At 29.0% G+C, this 20,882-nt stretch overlaps 1 protein-coding gene and 1 long non-coding RNA gene across 3 annotated transcripts in view; one reads left to right on the top strand and one right to left on the bottom strand.

The window, feature by feature from the left end:
* LOC106679157 (uncharacterized) overlaps positions 1 to 11,691 on the top strand; it is a 42,261-nt gene extending 30,570 nt beyond the window's left edge. Inside the window, exons 2-3 of the long non-coding RNA XR_010842996.1 lie at positions 11,462 to 11,585; positions 11,656 to 11,691. This is a non-coding gene — a long non-coding RNA (uncharacterized lncRNA). The remainder of the gene's footprint in view (positions 1 to 11,461; positions 11,586 to 11,655) is intronic.
* A 3,320-nt stretch (positions 11,692 to 15,011) lies between these two features.
* Positions 15,012 to 20,882, bottom strand: part of LOC106679162 (uncharacterized) — a 341,257-nt gene continuing 335,386 nt past the window's right edge. For both annotated transcript variants that reach the window (XM_067045902.1, XM_067045903.1), the window contains exons 10-12: positions 19,806 to 19,984; positions 17,710 to 17,918; positions 15,012 to 15,489 (exon numbers count right to left, since the gene is read on the bottom strand). In XM_067045902.1, the coding sequence (XP_066902003.1) occupies positions 15,344 to 15,489; positions 17,710 to 17,918; positions 19,806 to 19,984 (534 nt within the window). In that variant the 3' untranslated portion in view covers positions 15,012 to 15,343. The remainder of the gene's footprint in view (positions 15,490 to 17,709; positions 17,919 to 19,805; positions 19,985 to 20,882) is intronic.

Raw genomic sequence — 20,882 nt, 5'->3', positions numbered from 1 at the left:
ATTATTATTATTATTATTGGCAAACTTGTAGAGGCACCTTTATTCATAAGCATTGATAAGCATTATGTTTATTTTTTGACAAAATCCAATTTTCAAAAGCGAACGGGCAGAAGAATCCGAGACACCACAAGTCGACTGTGCATACTAAACTTCAGATAATTCTGCATTCTACTCTTTATTATTATCCTTTCCAAATAAATATCCTTTCAAACAAAAAGACACAACCAGATATATAGCACTTCCTGGTGACAAACCCTGATTCAAGAACAAGAAAATAAAAGGAAATACATTTTATTAACGTATGTTCGAGGAAGTACAGACCATCTGGTTAATGAAGCTGAGATCAAGTCAACCCTTTCCGAAACATCAAGGCATACTTCTTTGTATCTTTACATAACTGTCTTGACAATTTGTTAATTTAGCTAAACTGTTTATAGAATAGGGGTATTCATGATCTATAGTTTAATATGTTAAAGCGTGTTAAATGGAGCAACATTTCCTTCTTTTAGCATGTTAAAAAGATATAACATATAACATGGTTGAGACTCTGTTAATAGGTCTATTAAATGTAGAATGACGTCACGCAACAGACCAACTGAGCTTGTCACCATTTTGTTTGTTATCGTGTTAGGTTGCTTGTGCGTAGTTTGTGTTTTGATTGGCTTAGTATTGTTTTGGATGTTTTTATAACTACTAAAACAATGGATGACAATAATAATAATGTAATGAATGTTGTCAATTAGCTCATTTTGATTCTCTTCCTCACAAGTCAGATCAACAAGGCACTCAGTAGCCAAACTTTCACACAACTTCCACTTTTCACTCAATTTAGGCATGTTATAATAAATTTCTTTAATCAAAACTTATAAATGAACAACAACATGATGTTTAGGAAGGAAAGGTTATAAAGTAAGTTTCTCATAAAATTCGCTAGGATTTTTTATGCATTTATCATTTAACATGACTTTAAATAGGGCTGCTCACAATCCTACCCTTATAACATTTAACATGGCAAAACAACATCAACTACTTTTTGATCTTCTAACTTATGAGGAACAGAATCAAGATGAACTAAATGACAACTGTCATTATATTATTGTTAGTCGTTGCTTTATTAGTTTTAAAAACATCCAAAACAACACTGACACAATCAAAAACAAACAACGAGCAAGTAACCTAACACAACAAACAAAATGGTGGCAAATTCAGCTGGTCTCAGGGCTGCTCACAATCCTATACTTATAACATTTAACACAACATGAATACCCCTAATATATAGAGGAAGTATTGCGATTGTGAACAATTTCGATGGAAATATGACGTTTTGAGGTCACCTAAGCAACCTCGCTCAAAAACGAAATTACATAAAGTTGTTATATGGTTTTGTTTTTCAGCTTTTATGAAGACCTGAAATTCAGGACGAAAGATCTGCACAAATAAATAAGTTTTACATTTTAAGAAGATTGTTAACCTAGAAGTAGGAAGATAGTCATAATAAGAAATCAAAATAGTAAAAGAAAACTATTTATTGTTAACTATATAATTTTATATGCTGTATTTATTAGTAACTAACTAGTTTCCAATCCAGCTATACGTATACTTCCTTAAATTATTATTGTTATTTATTTTATATTTAAAAAATAAAAGTTATACATATTTTCTTATTTACTCTGTATATTTATTTTATATTTAAAAAATAAAAGTTATACATATTTTCTTATTTACTCTGTATATTTATTTTAATGCTCTGTGAATTCTAATAATGCATCATATTTTCATTTAGTCCTGAGGAAACCCTGCAAACGTTGGTTAACAATAAGAAGTTTCCTTCATTGACCGCCACCCGGACTATCTCTCTACAAAATAAGTTTTACTTATTTGTGTGTAATTATTGACCTAATCCCACGACCATCTTCTCCTAATAATTTTCAAATGCTAAATTGATTCGTGACAGAAATAAAATTAAGCGGAAACGGAAAAAGCTATTGTTGAGAGTATGTAGTATATTATATTTATACAATTTTTTATGTATATTCTTATGGTCTTATTACAGTTTACATTGTTTGTACCTCGTTCCTATTTGGCCCTGATGAAGCCTTGCAAATTGAGCCGAAACGCTGGTAACTAATTTTGGTACCTTTCTTGATCACCAAACGGACTATACCGATTCCGACTATTACAGCACTTACTAGACAAACGGTCTAAACTTCTAACTCATTACAAAAGACTGATCTACATGACTGTAATAAGGCCTGTCTGGACATACGGAGTTGAGCTTTGGGGCTCCACTAAACATTTGAATTCCGCTCGTATCCAATCCTTACAATCCAGAATCCTTCGTAAATCCTCAATGCTCCTTACTTTGTCACAAATCAAGTCATCCATCAGGACCTCAATGTTCCATAAGTGCGCTACATGCCTAATACATACCATTATGATCTTACAACACATTTACTAGATGTATTATTATTTACTGTTGTAAATTTCAATAAATATTTTTTGTATACCATTATTGAAATTTATAACTGAATATTATATAATACATTCAGTAAATTTGATGTAGAGAAACTACCCATTGGTAGCACTCTATTGATATTTTACATTAGCTGGTCTCGTGGCCATCTTCTTTTCAGGCGCCTCAGAGGATTGTCAGGAATGGAAGAAAATGCAAGGTTAGAAACTAGTGGGTTTACATGGTTAGGGAGTTTATAATGGAAGAAGTGATATCTGGTTCGGGCTAGATCTGTTACATACAGAACATTAAGGACTTTATGAATTATTTTATTTGTGACAAAATAAGGAGCGTTGAGGATTTCACGAAGGATTTTGGATTGCAATGATTGGATACGAAAGGAATTCGAAGGTTTAGTGGAGCCCCAAAGCTCAACTCCATGTGTCCAGATTGGCCTTATTAGAGTCTTCTATAATGAGTTTAGAGTTTTTTGTCTAGTAAGTGTTGTACTAGTCGAAATCGACGTGCAGCTTCCTGTCTTTTCAGTCTTGTGTGAGCATTCCAGGTTAATCGTTTGTCCAGATGTAGTCTAAGGTAGCGGATCTGTTCGACAGGGGTAAGATAAATAAATAAATAAAAAAAAAATTGGGATCTTTTATATTTACCTCTCAAAAATTAAATACCTTTTTTACTTGACACATACAAATTTGGCTTACTAATATTTACCAGTTTTATTAATCCATTTATTACTCTCATTTAGGTTTCTGAATAATAAATTATAACAATAATGTTATTCTATTGTCAATCACAATGTTTGTATTTTTTTTTTTTTTTATAAAGTATTATTCAAATTGAGAAAATAAAAAACCACTGCCTGTCCTCTAAGCAAGTGGTGCCTAGAGCGAAAGAAATATTCCTCTTAGGAGACAAGCACGCGCCCTCTGGTACGTAGGCGTACTAGTTGTGTCGTAACAATTATTGTGACATTGGAACTATATTCTCGATATTTCTCTAGAGCTAACTAATTATCAATCCTCTTCTGTAATAACGAACGGTCTAGGATCTTGCCCAACCGATAGTTTCACGACACTGTCGTTTTCATAAATCAGATGTTCTAAAACGCCTCAGTCATTAGTCAATCTGAAATCAATTCAGTCATTCATAATTCATAAAGTTCATTTAATAATAATAATTTATTTGTTTATGGGGCAACACACATACAAATAGATTTAGCCTGTAAAATACATAATTAAATAAATTAATGATCTACTGGAAGAGTTTCTAGAAACTAATATGAAATTGGTGAATGAACACAATCTTCATTATTTAAATATAATAGTTTATTACACAGACAACAACTAGTATAAGAGCTGGGAAGAAAAAAAGGTAGTTTCCCACCCCAATTTTTCATTACTTCAATCAAAACTATGTATAATAATTACTAGTCAAAATTGATGAGTCTGCCAAGTATAGGTAGGGGGAATAAAAAATGGCGGCTGTTTCGAAACCTTAAAAAAACATTACTTTTACATTCGGAGCTCTATATCTTAAAAACTACCAACAATACTAGAAAATCTAAGAGAACATTATTTAAAGAAGAGTAAATTTGCTGAAATATTTACCCTAAAAGAGCTATTTACGTCCAATAGTTCTCGAGATGTAGCTTTTTAAAAAGCAACATTTCTTAAAAATCTACTGAAAGATTAATGATTAGTTGGTTAATTTATTTTGAGAAATCTATATCTCAGGAACTATGTGACGCACAGATATCTAGTTTATGACCTTTACCTTCGTAGGAATAGTAGTTTTCATGATATTTGCTAAAATAAATTTATTTATAGTTGTTCGAACAAGAAGTTTGTGAAAAACTATTTCAGGAACCATTAGACGTACAGATGTTTGCTAGCGCTCAAATTAAAGCTAGTTACATTTACTACAAAATAGTTAATTATATTTTTCTTTGTAGGAGTAGTAGTTTTTATGATATTTGACAAAATAAATTCACAAAATGTTAATTTCTAGTTGTTCATATAAAATGTTGGATTTTTTAAATAAAATATCTCTAGATCCAAAAATCGCACATATGTCTGCCAACACTAAAAAAAAAAAAAGGAAATTTAACTTACTATAAAGTAGTTTATGACACTTATCTTCATATGATTTGACCGAAAATTAATGAAAATTTGTCGGAACAACTATAAATCAATTTATTTTAGCAAATCTCATGTAAACTATTACTCCTACCAAGATAAACATCATAAACTACTTTATAGCTCATTAAACTAGCTTTAATTTGAGTGCTAATAGACATCTGTACGTCAAATGGTTTTTGAGATATAAATTTTTCAAAATTAATTCACTAACTACTGATCTTTCAATACGTCCCATACAACATGTTTACAAAATGTTCCTTTTTAAAAAGCTATATCTCGAAAACTATTAAACGTAAACAACTCTATTAGGGCTCATATTTTAGCAAATTTACTCTTCTTTAAATGACGTTCTCTTAGGTTATCTCAGATTTGGACAGATGAAGTAATACCAGAAGCTTGACAATTTTAAATAATGTGTTTAGTTTATTATCATTTGCCAGAGCCCATATTTTCTTTTTGTAAGCTATATAGTTTATATTAATTTAATTATCCCCAAATAAAGTGTATTTAATGAATGGAAATTGTCTTTGTTAGTTCATAATATATATAGAAACTAAAGGTAATATGTTCTTTATAATAACATTAAATGGCATATCGATCGGAATCGATTCCATAGAGCAATGGCTTTGATGTTGATCCGTGTAATCGATAATTAATTTAATTAAAGAGTCGGTAATTAATTCGTTGTGCAATGCGGGTTCGCTATTATGCACAAAACGAATACCTCTTCAGGGGAATGACTTCTTTATTGCTTTATGGGGAATTGTTAATTGGTTTCTGAATAAATATTGAACAATGATATACTATAGATCCAAACAGTGACTCAATGAAGCAACATTAAAAAGTGCTAATTTATATATATTATTTATAAATTTCTGTAATGCTAAATCAATTCATTGAATAGAATTATTGTGTTTGGTAGTTTTATCTTATGTTGCAGAAGAGGATTTGTTCAAAGAGAATCACGAGACCCTCGTAATAAAATGATTGCGAACAGAACTCAAAATGACTCCCGTGTACATTCGGTTATAATATAAAAAGTGGTTACTTGACCGTTTGATGGATAGAGAAGGGGGAGGGGTAAACAAAAGAAATAAAAAATGGCGATCGGGCACACTCAACTACTTCTAAAATCCTCAATCTCAGGACCTCTCAAAAAATAGGTTATAGTAGGGGTATTCATGATCTTTAGTTTAACATGTTAAAGCGTGTTAAATGGAAAAAAATTGCCTTCTTTTGCCGTGGTAAAACGAAATAACACGTAACATGGCTGAGAGTCTGTTACTTGGTCTGTTAAATGGAGAATGACGTCACGAATCAGACCAGCTGAGCTTGTTTTATTTGTTGTCGTGTTAGGTTATTTACTCATAGTTTGTATTTTGTTTTGTTTTTTTCTCTAGTCTTGTGTTTTGGACTTTTTAAAAAATATAATCAGTAGCCAAACTTTTACACTTCTATTTTTCACTTATTTTAGGCATGTTGTAATAAATTACTTTAATCAAAACTTAGAAGTAAACAATAACATGAAGTTTTGGAAGGAAAGGTTATTAAACAAGTTGCTCTGAAAATCCGCTAGGAGCTCTTATGCATTTAACATGACTTTAAATAGGGCTGCTCACTATGGTGTACTTATAACATTTAACATGGTAAAACATTTTACATTTAACACAATATTATGAATACCCCTAGTATAAAAAGTGTGAATGCGTGGTATAAAAATGATAAAAACCTTACCATTCAAGGGTAGTTGGATTAACAAATGAAATACAAAATGGTGACCACCCAAACCCACTTGCTTCTAACCTGGCTTCTCCTTCAATACCTCATAATCCCCCTAGGCGTCTGCAAAGAAGATGGCCGCGAGATCTTCTCTAGTAATGTAATTGGAGTTCTACCAATGGGTAGATTCTCCAAATGTTATTTTATATCTAATAGCAAATTTACTTGTTGCATATAATTTTATACAGTTCTAAATAACAATAAACAAATTACTAAAAAAAAGGTTTCTGATTTAACGGATAATATTGATTTTACCCGAGATTTCAGTTATCGTAGTTTAAACTGTGATTGTTCAACCAGCCCTAACAGTGACAAGAGAACAAATGATTAGACTAATTAGAGATTTTGATTGCTGATGAGTAGTAACCTCGTGTCTGGAGTCAAGTCACCACTGAGTCTGTAACTGATCAGTAACCCGAGTTACCGACTGTCTTAGTTCCTCAACATATAAGGGGTATTCTCTGATGTGTTAAATGTAAAATGTTTTACCATGCTAAATGTTATAAGTATAGGATTGTGAGCAGCCCTATTTAAAGTCATGTTATATGTTAAAAGCTAAGAGCTCCTAGCGGATTTTCTGAGCAACTTGTTTTATAACCTTTCCTTCCAAAACTTCATGTTATTGTTTAATTCTAAGTTTAGATTAAAGTAATTTATTACAACATGCCTAAAGTGAGTGAAAAGTGGAATTTGTGTGAAAGTTTGGCTACGCAAGGCCTTGTTGATCTTTTAGCTTGTGAGAAAGGGAATAAAGATGAGCTAACTGACAACATTATTATTATTGTCATTCATTGCTATATTAGTTAAAACATCCAAAACAATACTAACACAATCAAAACACAAACTGTGAGCATGTAACCTAACACGACAACAAACAAAACGGTGACGATCTCAGTTGGTCTGTAGCTTGACACCATTCTCCATTTAACAGACTCTCAACCATGTTATAGGGGTATTCATGATGTTGTGTTAAATGTTATATGTTTTACCATGTTAAATGTTATAACTATAGGATTGTGAGCAGCCCTATTTGAAGTCATGTTAAACGTTAAATGCATAAGAGTCCCTAGCGGATTTTCTCAGTAACTTGTTGTATAAGCCTTTATGTTTATAACCTTCCTTCTAGACCCTCATGTTATTGTTTACTTCAGTTTTGATTTAAGTAATTAATTAAAACATGCCTAGAGTGAGTGAAAAGTGGAATTTGTGTGAAAGTTTAGCTTATGAGTGCCTTATTGATCTTCAAACTTGTGAGGAAGAGAATGAAGATGAGATAATTGACAACTGTATTGAAAGTATTCTCCATCTTCTATCATTCAGATATGCAGTTCCATTAAAATTATTCATTCTGGTTTAATAACAGGGATATGAATACCACAAACACACGAAAGAACTGAGCTGTCACAACAAAAATGGCGGCGATCTCAACTGGTCTATTGTGTGACGTCATTCTCCATTTAGCAGACCAAGTAACAGACTCTCAGCCATGTTAAATGTTATTTCGTTTTACCACGGTAAAAGAAGGCAATTTTTTTTCGATTTAACATGAGTTTTTCCATTTAACATGATAAACCAAAGATCATGAATACCCCTAATATATATTGGTAAATTAACGTAATAATCTAAATAACATAATGTTATTAACTTGTTGACTAATAAATACAGTGAATAACTCTTGGAATGGCTAATGTTGACTAACGGTAGAGCTGAAGGTAGACAACTAATTATAATATTTATCATTAGGAGGATTCCATAAAGATAATATTCATACAATGACCCCCACCAGCTTGTTCTTCCTCTCTCCAATTGAAGAGCAATTATTGAATTCATTAGGGGTATTCATTTAGTATTGTTGTGTTAAATGTAAAATGTTTTACCATGTTAAATTTAATAAGTATAGGATTGTGAACAGCCCTATTTAAAGTCATGTTAAATGTTGAATGCATAAGAGCCCCTAGCGGATTTTCTTAGGAACTTGTGTTATAACCTTTCCTTCCAAAACTAAATGTTATTGTTTACTTCTAAGTTTTGATTAAAGTAATTTATTGCAACATGTCCAAATTGAATGAAAAGTGGAAGTTGTGTGAATATAGGACCCCTCATTGCTTAATTGATCTAATTGTCTAAGAGAATCAAGATAACCTCATTGACAGCTATCATTACATTATAATTATTGTTTTACATTGCTTTATTAGTTTTAAAAACATACAAAACACTGCAGAATTAAAACACAAACTACAAGTAAGTAAACTAACACGACAACAAATAAAACGGTGACGAGCTCAGCTAGTCTGTTGCGTGACGTCATTGACAACCAGATCATTAACAGACTCTGAACCATGTTAAATGTTATATCATTTAACATGGCACAAGAAGGAAATATTTCTCCTTTTAACACGCTATTACATGTTAAACTAAATATCATGAATACCCCTAGTGTAGTTACAGAATTAGAATGAAATGTGACAATACTTTGGAGGATACACTTTAGTTTAGAAGATGATCTTTAATTTAAAATACTGTAGGAAGCTGGTAACACTGAGTGTTCTAAAACATTCTCAGAAAAACTGACTGAGACAATTGTATTAGTTTCTTCTTTTGCCTTTGCTGACATACAGGGAGGGAGGAGGATGTTAGAGGTGACCGACCTATTCTAACCATGATGGGGGGTCAAGTCCATTTGATTTGAACCGGCACCGCCCGCAGTTCTCAGGTTGCCAAGACCTACGGAGCTACGAACGGCCCTCTTGTAACTCTGGTTGTGATAGATGATACCAGCTCTAGCAAGCGTACATATAACATTAAACCATTTTACGCGAAATCCCCAGTCCCCACCAATTTCCTGCTAAGATGAAAAATATTGAATTGGAAGCACTGTACAGAAATGATAAGAAAAGGGCATTGTTTCTCATGTCGCCCACAGACAGCGCTCCTCATTTACACATACATAGTTCCCTACAACTCACATTTCAGTTTTTATGGATACCTACTTTTTTTATCCATATAGTAAAGTGATCAGATAAGTCACTTAATATGTTACTTAATAAAACTTGCAATGTATTTATATTTATTTCTTTATATAAGTTTTTGATGGTTTGCATACCTCCATCTTTAATTTTTTTATGTTACTCTTTCACCCTTGTATTGACTACCTTCTTTGTATCTTTTTATTTTAGTCCTTATGATGATCATATGACAACTAGTGACAACTATTTTTTCTTTTTTCATGAAAACAGCCCTTACCATCTCCTTAAAATTAACATAGGATTGTTACATGAAGATGTAGTATAAGAGCAGCTGTGAAAAAAAGGCAGCCGTTTCACCCCAGTTTTTTATTACTTTAGTGAAAACTATGTATAATTAATAGTCAAAATCAATGAGTCTGCCAAGTATATGTAGGAGGAATAAAGAAAGGCGGCTGTTTCAAAACGTTTAAAGAAATTAATTTTTCATTCGGAACTCCTGAATCGAATCTTGAAAACCTAAGAGAACATCATTTGAAGAAAAGTAAATTTGCTAAAACATGAGCCCTAATAGAGCTATTTATGTTTAATAGTTCCTAAGATTTCAATGCAACATTTCATGAAGAATGCCCTGACAAGTCAGTAGTTAATGAGTTTATTTTCAGAAATCTATATCTCAAAAACTCAAATTAAAGCTAGTGTAATGCACTATTAAGTAGTTCATTACGTTTTATCTTTTTAGGAGTAGTAGTTTTCATGATATTCAACAAAATAAATTCACATAATGTTCATTTCTAGTTGTTTGGACAAAAATTTTAATTTACAAAACAATATATCTCAGGAATCATACGATGTATAGATGTCTGCCAGCACTCAAATTAAAGCTAGTTAAATGTACTTAATGTAAAGTAGTTTATCTTTGTAGGAGTAATAATTTTTATAATATTTTCAAAAATTTTATCTGAAAAACAAGCTTTAATTTTAGTGCTAATAGACATCTATAGTCAATTAGTTTTTGAGATATCGATTTCTCAAAATAAATTCACTTACTACTGACTTTTCAGGGCATTCTTTCTGACTTTCAAGGGAGTTTTTCTTTGACCGCTCCCGAACCATCTTCCTTTTTTATTTTTTTAAAATTTTTTTTTATAAATTATTGCTTTGAAGTTGATAGACAATGTAGAGCTGTTTAATAAACTATATTAATTTTGTTAGTTTTCTTAATATACACAAATCTGTTTTGTGGCTATTTTTCAAATATCATTGAACACTACTCTACACATTAGTACATATATACTTCATGTTAATATTAAAGTTATACCCAAAAAGAAAAACTAGGTTTTATATTTTCTATGAGTATGAGTATGTATGGGTCTGGCATAAAATTAAGAAAAGTTATAGGGTAGTGTTCTCACATTCGCCACCGACAGCGCTCATCATCTACACATATATAACTCTCATTTCAATTTTTCTAGATACCTATTCATATAATAAATTTAACATACACATCACTTTTTTATAATAGTTAATAATTCTTTTTGTATTTATCTTTATCCTCTTTTATTATTTTATTTACATATTCGGTAGTTTGAACACTCATTATCCCTTACTATACTTTCTTTATATTATATTCAACTCTACTTTCTTTATATCTTTTTATTTTTAACCCTAATGAAGACCTACATTGTGGGTTAAAACGTCGGCAATAAATAAATAGTTGAGAACTTTATATTTCATACAGTACAGTTTGGTTCTAAAAACTGTCAACAGATAGCAGTGCTGATCAAGAAGCGAGATAATAGTTTTTTATAAAACCACGAGAGACCAGCACCATCTAGAAATGTTTGGAGCTGGAAATACCAGGTCACTAGATGGTGCTGACCTCTCGTGGCCATTTTGCATGATTAAATGACAAGTTACAAACTTTGTAAAGTAAGATAAATTTATAAGAATATACATAGAGAGTTATATAAAAAATAAAGAAGTAAACTAAAAGCATATAAATATAAATTAGATGAATAATTATTGATAGACAACAAGCACTATAATGAATGATAGAATTAAAATAAATACTGTAAAAATAAAAGAAGGAAATATTAATGAACTGATTGAAGGTCAGTCAACAAGAGGAGGCCCCCCACCTCCAAATATTTCTAGAAGAATTTGTATGGAACGGACACATCAAAAGAATAGAAAAGCATTTCGCTGTACACCTTCAAGTACCATTGGTAGAAAAAGGTAATATTCAATCTGAGTTATGTAACCATGTGTAATGCAATCTATTAATTTAATGTTTTTCTGTTTTTAGAGGGATAAAAAAAAAAAAAAAAAAAATGGACAGTAATGATAAGAAATGTTAAAGGACATTGTTTCTCATGTCGCCCACAGACAGCGCTCCTCATTTACACATACATAGTTCCCTACAACTCACATTTCAGTTTTTCTGGATAACTATTTTTTTATCCATATAGTAAAGTGATCAGATAAGTCACTTAATATGTTACTTAATAAAACTTGCAATGTATTTATATTTATTTCTTTATATAATTTTTTGATAGTTTCCATACCTCCATCTTTAACTTTTTTATGTGAATCTCTCACCCTTGTATTGACAACCTTCTTTGTATCTTTTTATTGTAGCCCTTATGAAGATCATCATTGTGACAACTATTTTCTCTTTTAAAAAAAACAAAAAAAATAATAATAATTGAAATGTAAGCATGGTGTGATAAATCATCTATTATCCTTATTATTAACTTTAATAATAATAATAACTATAATAACAAATCTATTATGCTATGTTTATCCATCCCTTGATATCTTTTTGCATCTTATTTCCATCTCATTGATTTCACCAATGTTTCCTTCATTATATTTTACCATGATTGTTACTACTTCTACTAATTATTATTTCACTATTCATTATAATATTTTTACATTAGAAATTTTATAACTCATTACTGTAATTGTTATTATTCTATTTATTTAGTTTTATTTTTGTATTCATTTTTAATTTCTACTGGATTTATTCTTGATTTTATTTAGTATTACATTTTACACCTGTTATTTTATTCTTTACAGTTTTTATTTATTAATTATTACAATGTTAATAATAAAGTTTATTTTTTATTTATTACAGTAATTATTATTTATATTTTATTTTGTTCATCTTGTTTCCATTTTCTTTTAGGCTGTTCTCTTTTATAAAATTTTCAAAATATTTTTTTCATTGTCTTATATTCATACCATTGTCTTTATTTATACATTGTTTTTATATATCTTTATAATTTCTTAATATGTATATTTATTACCTTTATATCTATTTTGAGTATATTTTTCACTTTTTATATTTATTAATCTTTTTTTTGCATTGATATATTTTTATAATTATCATTCTTATATTTATTACTTTTAGTTTAATGAATTTTTTTTATTTACATATATAGAGTAGTATTTTTAATTTTAATTGAATATAATCGTGGATGACCATATTGGGTTTTTATGTACATATATTTAAAATCTTTATTATTTATTATACTATTGATTATAATTTTCTTCTATGATTTTGAATGATGATGAAGAATGATCATTTGAATGAATGATTGATGAAGAAAAAAAAACATGTTCGAGTAAGAGAGAAAAATGTAAAATTAAAAACATATATATAAAGAATAATAAAAAGTTAGAGAAAATGTGTAAGTAAAAAGAATAAAAACAATAAACAAAATCATATATCACTAGAATATAATTCAATTTTTTATACTATAACTATTTATATTAATAGTTTAAAAAAAAAAAAAACATTTTTTTCTAATATCAAGTATACATCTTATTTGTGTATTTTTGTGGACCACAATTCTGATCATCTCATAACAACAGTTATAACTTATTGTCATAACAACCAGGAAAATACAAAAAAATGGTAAAAGGAGTTTTTTTATGTATTAGGGAGAAACATTTATTTCCTCATTTAGTTAATTATAAATGTTTTAGCATGAGTTTAACTGTTGAACTAGTAGTAGAATGTGCAGTGTGTTTTTCTGTTTCATCAAGATAAATATTTTTATATTACCATGATTATTAAATTGTTTTTTAATTTTACTAAACTGAGCCATTAAACTGACAAGATCACCAACTCCATAAAATCATTCTTAGTCTTTTCAATATTGAGTTTACAAAAAATTAGCCTAAAATAAATGTAAATTATCGTAAACTAATATTTTTACCATACTTTTCTAAAAGAAAAATGTCAACATTTTTAAACAAGAAATATTCTTTTCACTTTCTTGAGATTAGTTTTTATTGTTTACATAAAATAATTTGTATCAAAATTAAGTCTCAAAACACTCTTTATTATTTCTTAAAAGTCCAACGTTTCGGCCAATTCGGCCATCCTCAAGGACAATCAACCAAATAACAACTTTTATTATATATTAACTTTTAACAAACAATATTACTTATTACTAATAAAATAGCATACTTTAAATATAAATTTATATTTCACTTCCAATAATTTAAAAACTTTTTACAGGCTATTCTGCCCAGGACATTAATTTCAGTGAGATCATTCTATGAAACAGCCATCCGTTCCGTTTGTTACTAAGCACTTCAACATAACCTGTCCATCTTATTTGCCGCAATGCTATAACCTGAATTATATTTACTACAAACAGTTTCCTCAATTTAATGCCGTCTATAGCTGAGGGAGTTGAGGCGTTGGTCCTTGCAACCTCAGAACTGTAAAGGTGTCAGTTCAAATCTGGTCATCATCTGGAGGGCCAACTTTAATTTCTGTAGCTGTCCCATGAAATGAAAACTTGATCCCCACCAGGGTTAGAATAGGTTGGTTACCCATAGATAGCTCCCCTCCCCCGTATTTCAGAAATGACCGGGAAGGGTGTCATATAAAAAAAAAAACTTTTCCTCAATTCAGCGTTGTATAGTCTTCTAAATTCTCCAGTTAGCTCATCCTTTTTCGGCCGGAATATCTACCCCTTTATTATTTCTTCTGCAGATATATCTAGTTAGGAGTCTTGTTTAATATATTATTATATTAATACAAAATATATGAGGATCTTATAGGTAGGAAAATTAACCAAACACATAATATTGAAAACATATTTTTTTATTTTTTAACAAAATTTATGCGAGTTATAAAAATTAGATAATGGACTGGCATAACATTAAGAATAGTTAAATACTATAATAAAAATCACAATAAATCTTGCATATAAGTAGAAAGATTTTTTTTTTAATACATACCTTAAATTATATATTCATATATACATTGTACATGCCATGAGATGTATGAACAATTTAGGGGTAATTTAAAACATGGAAGAGTCAAATCTTTCCAGGAGAGTTATAATAAATATTTAATTTAAACAAACAATAAAATAAATTTTCAACTTGTGAAAATTTACAATGTTTATTTTTGAATTTCAATTTTATTTGGTTCATATTTTAATAAAATAAAATATACAAATTACAAAAAAATTTACCCGTCTTATGTACATCAAATTTGTGACACTTATACCACATTAAAAAACAAACAAACTGGTATTATACATGATAGTTTCAACAGTTATATAGATGGATCATATAATTGTTGACACATAAATACAAATAACCTTTAACAATACAATTGATTTGTATCGTTAGATATTTTTGTTTTAAATAGGAACTGTCGAGTTCTGTTGGTTAAAAAAATAATTATCATTAAATATACAACATTTAATAAAATAATTTACATTCGTTTTAGACGATTAATTTACTGATTTTGAAATTTTTTTTTAATAATTAGTCATTGACAATTATATAGTTTCATTAAAACTGAAATAATTTTTCATAGCCTAAACATCATATTCAAATGTTCTTTTTATTTTTTAATTTTAAAATAAATTAGTGAAACATGCAGCACATATATTTTGGTTTTAGTGAATTTAAAAGAACATAGTTATTTGTATTAATAACAAATATGGACTTTTTGCTTTTTGTTAAAGGTTACTGCGCAAATCTAATGATGTACGTAGAGGAAGGCAGCTTTCTACCCAAAAGTTGGGCCTTTCGAGCATCCTTTCCCATAGCATGATCTCGTTTCCACTACTATCCATCCAATCCACTGCTTTTCCATGGTGCTTGCCTACAAATAAAAATTACTATCATTTAAAATAAAAATAAAATGGCAACAATGAAAGGTATTATAAAACAAAGAATAATAAAAAATAATGTACATAACTAGGACCTGGATTTGTATTTGAGGGGTTCAGTTGTAAAACATGGCAAACATATGGCTTTTGTTTTTTGCTATGTTTATGTCAAAAAACAACCTACATTCGTTAATTGTCAGGGACTTATACTTTTACATGACAACGCTATACAGTGAAGAAACGAAACAATATATGTTATGAAGTCCTTCCACATCCACGGTATTTACCAGACTTATCTCCAACATATTTTCCTCTGTTCAGAAATTTGGACAACTTTCTTAATAGTAAAATTTTTGAAAATGATTCTCATGACAAAAATAAGTTTTCTAAATTCATTTCTTCACAAAATCCTGAATCTTTCAGTTATGGGATTGAAAAGTTGATAACATGTTGCAAAAAATATATAGAAAATGAGAATAAATATTTTGAATAAAAATGTTTTGATTGCATAAGGTTGTTTTACTAAATAACCTTCCCTGTGAAAACTGACAACACATGACACAACCCAATAATTAAATATTTCTTATTTAGTCAATCAATTAAAATTATATTTAAAATACTTGTTAAAATTAAACTTATTATTATTAATAACTGTCTCCTCATTTAAAACAAAAATGTAGCACTATTTTGAATGAGAGTCCAGCTTTCATTATAGATACAACTTCACCTTAAACAAATTAACAAAAAAAAAAAAAAACTGAAATATTATTTTTAACAGATAATAATCTATTAAAATAGCTTAAAATATTAGCAAGTGTAAAACGATTTATTTATATATTTTTTAATTTATGCTAACTAATTTTCATTCAGCATTGAATAAAAAATAGCGAACATTTTAATTTTTTTTTTTAATATAAAATAAACCTCCTGCGTTACGATCTGGAAAAGTTCAATTACTACTTTTCATATAGTCTAGGTAAAAATTTAAATTATTTTTAACAGAAAATGGGCGTTTGCAGTTGAAAATACTATTTTTTTAAATAGTCCAAAGAATTACAGAAACAAAACAACAATAGCGATAACTTTTAATGTGTAATTTTTACTTCTGGATTGAAGAAACTCAATAAAAATGAAAAAAAGTGCAATATATTCAGTGTAAATGGTTCTGTACTCAACATGGACACCATATTACATTTCCTTTCGAAATTTAAGATCGAAAACCTCAATACAAATCTTGTAATAAATCGAACTTTGAGCAAGTTAATCCTTTGAATTTCACTGTTATATTTAAGTTATCTGTAATACATTAGGAGTTATCAGCTATAAATCTAAAAATACACAGTGGCCATTTTGAAAAATCTGGTTCATTAGGCCTACGCAGCCTCAGAGAGTGGTAAACTTTTTATTATTATCTTTTGTAGACAGTTTAGATTACAAGAATTCGCTGAAAGAAATTAGTTTACAATACTCGTAGGTTGATTTACCATTTACACTAGAGACAGAAATACTTTATTCGTCTATGCTGCCTAAATACATCAGGTTGCAATATCACACAGCATACTTATCAATCCGTAATCGGACATATATAAATTACATGCTATAATATAATATAATATAAAAAAAAGGGAATAACAGAATCTAGTGCCCTCTATGGGATAAAATCTAGATCATAAAACAGGAACTTCTTGGTAAGCCATTTGCATCACACAGGAAAGTAAAAAATTCGTTCAAAACACCCAAATTTTTTTAAAATTGTATTTAAATGAAAATGTTTCAAAATATGAAATATAAAAGGAATATTGCATAAATAAATAATTTTTACTTCATTATAATTTAATAATGATAATAGGAATGGATTCTACTTATTTTTCAGATGATAATATTTGAAATAGTCAAGGCATAAGGCCACACGGTAACTGTCACATTGATAAAATGTATCGTTTCTTTTTTTCTGATAAAAAAACTGCACATCTGCATTTTCTATGATTATCACTTTTTAACTGCTGTCGGAAACAAAGCCATTCATTTTTTTTATTTTTCTTTATTATTTTTCCCTGAAACACCTCTTTTCGTTGACTACATGTCCAATATGAATAGTATGCACTTCGGTGATAATTGCCTAAGTGCCCATGCATGTATTATGATGCAAATGGGTTAAGCTAATATTAAAGATTTATAAAAAAAAATTAAATTTATTTTATCAATAAGCGTACCTGTGCCAAGGTTGAGCCTAACACCGCCGAGAAATTCGTTGCTTGAAAGGCGATCGTGGTCCCAGATAGTGAGCTCTAAGCTCCTCTCTGACAACTCTTGCAGGCTTACGTTTTGATAAGAAAAGGTGTGATTCCAAATGGGATTGCACGTCTTTCTAATAACAGGCGCTTTTTGTTTAGACCATCTTCCTTTGTCTGGTAACAAGTAACTGAAAGAAAAAAAAAAGTTGAAAATGAGTTTTTCTCTCCTTCGGAATGCAATTGATACTGCACATATTGATCAGAACATACTAATATTCAATACATAATAATATATTGTAATATGCTCTTTTTGAGTAAATAGTATATTTTGATGTATAAAGGGTTTTTGATATGTTTTATTTTATGTATCATTTTAATATTCATTTGTTTTGTTTATCCAAAAAGCAAGCTAACCAAGTTTCATTGTTTATAATAACTTCGTGATTCAAAAACAAAAACCAAGATGGCGGTATGTTGAATCAAGGCCATGTTGAGCAGATTCAAATATCATAAAAAACTATTTTAACTCATCCCCTCATAATTGAAAATACAGTAAATTAAAGGAAAAATAGAAATCAAGAAATAGTGCTACAGAATAATATTCAGAAAATAAATCATTTGCAAAAGTCCCTAACTGTTGTGCAATAATCGATGTTTACATGGAACTTCGAGGCAAGTTTCAGTTTCTGAGATTCAGTCGTTGTGTGGACGGGCAGGTGAAAGGATGTCTCCAAGATGAGGAGGTCCTCATGAATTTCTGTCCGGCAAGAAGAGGAAGCCATTTTGGACGCAAGGACAGAAGAATAAGAAAAAAGAAGACACCAAGGATCATAAAAGGAAGATCGTTAGCTTGATTAGTTTTGTATACATAAAAATAGATACAAATGTAAACTAGATTTTAATTTAATTAATTGTAACTATAGTAAATGCCTGTTTCTGATTGTCTAGCAACTACACGCCCTGAGATTAAGAGTTCTTTTTAATATAATAAAATTATATTATCTATTCAGTATTAAAGCTCTTAATTAAAACCCAAATTATTCTTTTATATTTGAATTTAGTTTAAAAAAGAAATAAATTTCTTTTTAAATAATAATAAATTATTACAATATACAATACATATTACATGATTAGTGCAAAACAATGTTTATGATAATAATTTTGACGTGATTATCGTTGACCATAGATTGATATGAGATGAGATTAACTAGTGAAACTTACTTTCTTAGCCCTGACTTTCAGGCCGTTATCAGGTTTAAGTATAAAGAAGATAACAACCGTGAGAGCATACAAATATAAATATAAAAGGAAAATAGTCCGAGCAGGGTCAAAATAGCTCAAATACAAAATAAACTATTTTTTATGAGGCAATGTTTCGCCCCAATTTGCAGGGCTTCATCAGAGCAAAAAAAAAAAAGTAAACAATTAAAACAATATAACAAAGTAAGAGAACAAAATAATATGAAATAAAAGTAAACTAAGGTGTGGTTAAATATGATTTAAAATATGTAAAAATTTATATAAAAATAAGCAAACTAAATTAAAGAAAATAAAAATAATACATAATGAAAAAATAAAAATAAAAACAATTTTAATTTTCTTTAATTTCTTTTGATCATTTTTGTATAAATTTTCACACATTTTAAATCATTTTTAGCCATAGCTTAGCTTAATATTATTTTATGTTATCTATTCTCTTACTTTGTTGCATTATTTTAGTTGTTTGTATCTTTTTTAGCCCTGCAAAGTGGGATTAAATATTGGCTCAAAATAAACAGTTTATTTACTATTTGAGTTGACAACTGGACCATCTTCTTTTTTTAATTACTACTTATACTAATAAACGATTTTTTATTTTATTTTAACATGGATGTTATCTTGCTTATACTTAGCCCTGATGAAGGTTTGAACTGTAGGCCGAAACGTTGGCACAATAAAATAAGTGTTCTTCACTCCTGACCACAACCCCGGACCACCTTCTCCTCATATTAATGATAATAAAATACAATACTAATTTAGTTATAATTAAATTTAATTATAAATTAATGTATTATATTATTGTCAAAAAATTATACCTTTTGCAGAATGGATCGGATGACATATTACTCTTCAAGGCAGGCAAATTCTTAGCTTCTTTAATAAGTACATGCAAAGAGCCTCTGGATTTCTTTTTGGGACAGTTCTCATCTGGGGGTTCATACTTAAGACCAATGATAAGCTCACCCTTGGAACTGAGTTCTTCTAACGTTTCAGACTGTAATAAAATCAAATCAATATAATACAATAAAACTCAATCTCGATAAAATCATATTAAACCTTTATGATTGAACAGGATACTGACTTTTTTTAATTGTATTTCATCATTAGTGCAAAATGTATCAAATATTATTATTCTTAATAAATATATTGTGTAATTGAATATGTAGGATAGTCTTAATGTTTAAATAAATATTACAGTAATAGTTTTAAAAATTAATATTAAATGTGTAATTAGTGTTATCTATGAGGGCTTCATCCGCAGTTAAACGAAATTACAAATTACGATGAATCTTAGTATAGCTTAAAATACCAATTTTAATAAAGAATTTAATAAATGAAAAAGGGTTGTATTTTTTTTTTTAATAATATAATTGATATTATTGTGTGTATCAGGGTTGAGTGTCCTAACTCAAAATATGAATTAAAGATCTTAAAACAACTAATTATACTCCGTGAAGGTATGTCCATTAATACTTTGTTTAAAAATTTTCATTGTTATGAATTATTTAGGTTATATAAATAAATTGATATGAGAATAAATCGACCTAGGACAAATACAAAAATCAAAAAAATATTAATGCTACAGCATTAGCGAAACATAGCACAGAAAATAAACATTAATTTAATTATAAAGAAGAAACAATTTTAATCAAAGCAGAGGATGTATGAATTACAAAATATTTAAAATCTATTTATATAAACAAAAAATATAAAAGATGTAGTTAATTTTAAAACTGAAATAAGACGAATGCGACTAAAATATATTTTTTAGAGAAATAGAACTAAGCGAATCCCCAAAGTAATAATAATTCAGTACTCAGTGCACAGAAATTTGGATATGCAGATGGACATAAGAATAAAAGTAGAATTTCAAAGATAATTTATAAATATAA

Source organism: Halyomorpha halys, unplaced genomic scaffold, assembly GCF_000696795.3.
Source record: "Halyomorpha halys isolate HHAL.00 unplaced genomic scaffold, Hhal_1.1 Scaffold180.1, whole genome shotgun sequence".
Taxonomy (NCBI): domain Eukaryota; kingdom Metazoa; phylum Arthropoda; class Insecta; order Hemiptera; family Pentatomidae; genus Halyomorpha; species Halyomorpha halys.
This window is presented reverse-complemented; position numbering and strand designations above follow the sequence as displayed.